The sequence below is a fragment of the Otolemur garnettii genome, unplaced genomic scaffold, assembly GCF_000181295.1.
Source record: "Otolemur garnettii isolate 467f Iridium unplaced genomic scaffold, OtoGar3 scaffold00013, whole genome shotgun sequence".
NCBI classification, from domain to species: Eukaryota; Metazoa; Chordata; class Mammalia; order Primates; family Galagidae; genus Otolemur; species Otolemur garnettii.
This window is the reverse complement of record NW_003852408.1, coordinates 10,050,709-10,054,739: the sequence shown is the minus strand read 5'-3', so window position 1 is coordinate 10,054,739 and position 4,031 is coordinate 10,050,709. Positions and strand designations below refer to the sequence as shown.

General features: G+C 38.0%; 1 protein-coding gene across 1 annotated transcript in view; it reads right to left on the bottom strand.

Moving 5' to 3' along the window:
- Window positions 1-4,031, bottom strand: part of FARSB (phenylalanyl-tRNA synthetase beta subunit) — a 72,364-nt gene that overhangs the window by 50,455 nt on the left and 17,878 nt on the right. Inside the window, exon 9 of the mRNA XM_023510367.1 lies at window positions 2,933-3,043. Within this exon, the coding sequence (XP_023366135.1) occupies window positions 2,933-3,043 (111 nt within the window). The remainder of the gene's footprint in view (window positions 1-2,932; window positions 3,044-4,031) is intronic.

Below are 4,031 nucleotides of genomic sequence, written 5' to 3'. Positions count from 1 at the left end.
TATTTCCAATGCATAGAAAAATGTTTATCGGATCATAAGCACGCGGTATTTAATGAGTGAATGCATGCATGAAGTAACTAACAAACAAATTAATGAATCGATACACAAATAGAGACAGCCTAATTCCAAAGCGCACACCATTAGCCATTAGTCTATTTACCACTTATCCCCTCCAGTTCTCTTATTCTGAAACTTTGTTCTTTTCTATATACAAAAGACTAGAGAAAGAATGTCCCAAGTGTTTGGAGGAATGCCCTACTTCCTGTGAGAAAGAGCTAGTCTCCCCCAGAGGATGCTTCCCCTTGGGAAGAACGACCTGAGAACAGCTGCTCTAATTTAGGATTGAACAAATCAACACACGCCAGAACACCTGGATAGTACTCCTTTTCAGAAAGTCCATCATTTCAGATTTATGAAAGATCTCTACAATACAGCCAAATGATTTCAAGGAGTTGCCTATGTGAGGAAAAAAGTGAACAAATTATCAAATATATTTCTCCTTTTCTTCCCCAAAATACACATTCACTGTTACTAATACTTGACAGTTCTTAATGTTAAAGAGAAAAAGAAACTTTTCTCAAATCAGACATTATTTTAAAATAGACTAAAAAGCTACCTCTGGGGTGGCGCCTGTGGCTCAGTAAGTAGGGCGGTGGCCCTATATACCGAGGGTGGAAGGTTCAAACCTGGCCCCAGCCAAATCGCACCAAAAAAATAGCCGGGTGTTGTGGCAGGCGCCTGTAGTCCCAGCTACTCAGGAGGCCAAGGCAAGAAAATTGCCTAAGGCCAGGAGTTGGAGGTTGCTATGAGCCATGTGACGCCATGGCACTCTACCAAGGGTGATAAAGTGAAACTCTGTCTCTAAAAAAATAAATAAATAAAATAAAAAGCTACCTCTGGCTAATCCCAACTTCGACTATGGTAACTGTCCAAATGGCCACTAACGTTTCCCCTCTCTGTATCCACAGTCTTGCTAGGTAACACTGTAGATCCTTCCATCAAGAGATGGCATCTATTTCTCCACCCCTCAAATCTAACCAAGCAACTGGCTTTGACCAATGTGCTCTAAAGGCACTTGAGCGCTAGGCTTGCTCTTTTGCTGCTGGAACCCTGCAACCAACACCATGTAAAAAAGTCCAACCTAGCCCGCTAGATGATGAGGAGCACTTGACCTGCTGACTTCATTGCCAAGAAACAGACAAGTGAGTGGGGCCATCCTGGATCACCTGCTGCTAACCAATCAACCAACTGACTATGCACATGAGCACACACAGTGGGGATAAACTACACTGGACCAGACCACAAAAACCACCCTCCTGACCAAGAGAACCAGGAAGTAAATAAATGGTTGTTGTTTTAAGCCACAAAGAATTGGGGTAGTTTGCTAAATAGCAAAAGTTAATTGATAAGAGCTACCAAAATCCAAATCAATTTTAAAAAACTGATACTGCCTATATAATTTCAGTTATATTCTCTACCGTTATATATTTATCTTGAATTATAATTAATTCTCAAACAAAATATGATATTAAACACTAATGTTTTCAGGAATGGAGAGGTTTTGATTTGGCGGGTTTCATCAACTTTAAAAGCTATTGAAGTAGGACACAAATACAACAGGGACTTCAGCTAACATATGCAAATGTCATAACCTAATTGTTTATACCCTCATATTAATCTGAAATTAAAATAAATGAATAAATAGTAGAAACTATTAACATTTTAGGCCGTGATTCACTTCACAAATGACAGGGTAATAAGGAAAAGTTCAAAGAAAAAAAGCTCATTAAATAACAGTCTCACTGAATCAAAACCACAATAAATGACCACAATAAATAAATAATGGTATTATTTATTTTGTTTTAAAATGACCATCTTCATGTCAAATCATGTTGGGTTTAGATTTTTTTACCACGATTCTGTGTCTTGACAGTAACTGTGCTAACTACTAAATTCATCTTATTACGACATCTGCAACTATTTATTAGTTATAGTGACGTCCTTTAGCAGCTGGTAACTCAAGTGCGAATAGACTAATCAGGTTTAGAGAATTGAGTAAATCATAAAAAAATTCGGGCTATAAACTACCCAGTTAGTAAGTTCTATTGTTCTATTGCACTATAGGGTAATTACGATTGACAATTAACTAAATATTTTCAAACTTCTAAAAGAACAGATTTTGAATGTTTCCAGCACACACACAAAAATGATAAATGTCTGAGATGCTGGATCAACTACTATCATGACTTGATCAATACATATTGTATACATGTATTGAAACAGCACACTGTACCCTGTAAGTATGTGCAATTCTTAGCTGTCAATTAAAAATAAAAACATGGCCAGGTGCAGTGGCTCACATCTTAGCACTCTGGTAGGATGATATGGAAGGATCCTTTGAGCTCAGGAGTTGGAGATCAGCCCGAGCAAGAATGAGACCCCATTTCTACTAAAATTAGAAAAATCACCCGGTGTCACGGCACACACTAGTCCCAGCTACTTGGAGGCTGAAGCAGGAGGACTGCTTGAACCCAGGAGTGTGAGTTTGCTGTGAGCTATCTCAAACAAATACATAGAAATAATTTATCCAGTTCATTAGTTAATAAGAGAATGAGAAGGAATCATAGGAATTATGGCCGTACAATGTTGGATTCATATAATGAAATGTGAAGCTAAAGTCAGACTGTGTGAATTTAAATCTTAGCTCCACCACTTAATAATAATAAGCAAGGTTCTTAACTTTTCGATCTGGAAAAAGCATAATAGCACTTGCCCTTATACAGTCCTATAGGACTGAATCCATGTAAAGTGCATAGCACCAGGGCCTGGCCAGATAGTTGAGTGGATGGATGGAGAGAGCACAAGCACTCTACAGCCGTCACTATTAGTATTCTTGCTATCATAATCATCAAGTCATTTCTTAAGTACTTACTGGAAAGGTATGTAACTTTCCATTAGGAAAAACCACCTCAGTTGCTTCAACTCTGAAAAACAAAAAGCCAGAAATAAAAAATGTAAGAAAAAAAAAAACGCACCATAAATTCTAGACATGTGTATGTTTAACAAACTTTTCATTTGGTCTACAACTACAGCTTCAGCACATTCAATCTACCACATTCCAACGCTGTTTGGATTAATCTTCCTACATATAATATTACTCTACCATTTCATCCCCTAAGGTTCCCATGTTCCTTTGGGCAGTGCTCACTTAAAACATTTCCTTCCCAGGACTGCAAAGCATGCATCCTCTATGAACTTCTTGCCAATACTGATACACACACTCCAGGCAGGCAGTGTGTTACACAACAAAAGCTAACTGATACAACTACTAAAATGCAAATCCATTTTAAAAAACAGTACTATCCATATAATTTCAGCCATACTCTCTACAGTTATATATTTATTTTGAGCTATAATTAATATTCTAGAATAAACTATGATTCTAGTATACTTAAAGTAAGAGCCATATAGATTTGTTAAATAATTTTTTTAATTAAAAATGTGCTTTAGGGCAAGGTACCATAGCTCATGCCTGGAATCCCAGCACTCTGGAAAGATGAAGTGGGAGGATCACTTGAGGCTAGGAATTTAAGATTGGCCTGGGCAACACAGTGAGACCCCCATCTTTACAGAATATTAAAAAAGATTAGCCAGGCATGTAGTCCCAGCTACTTGGGAGGCTAAGGCAGGGGGATCACTTATGCATAGCACTTAAGCTTCAGTGACTATGATTGTGCCACTGCACTCTGGCCTGAGTAACAAAACTGAAACCCTGTCTATCAAAAAAAAAAAAAAAAAGGCTTTGGGAAAACTACAGTAATCTTACTGAGACCGTATATATGGAATACATACTTTGCTTTTCCATATGTGCATCTCTAACCTCTGCTTAGCTGCTCTTTTTGCTGTTCTTCCATCTTTACATTCCGCAATCCAATGATCCCAAAATACAGTTTAAATTTCATTGCCTCCATGAGGCTTTCCGAGATTGCTTCAGCTGGCAGCAACCTGCCCTTACAACCAGAAAATTACCA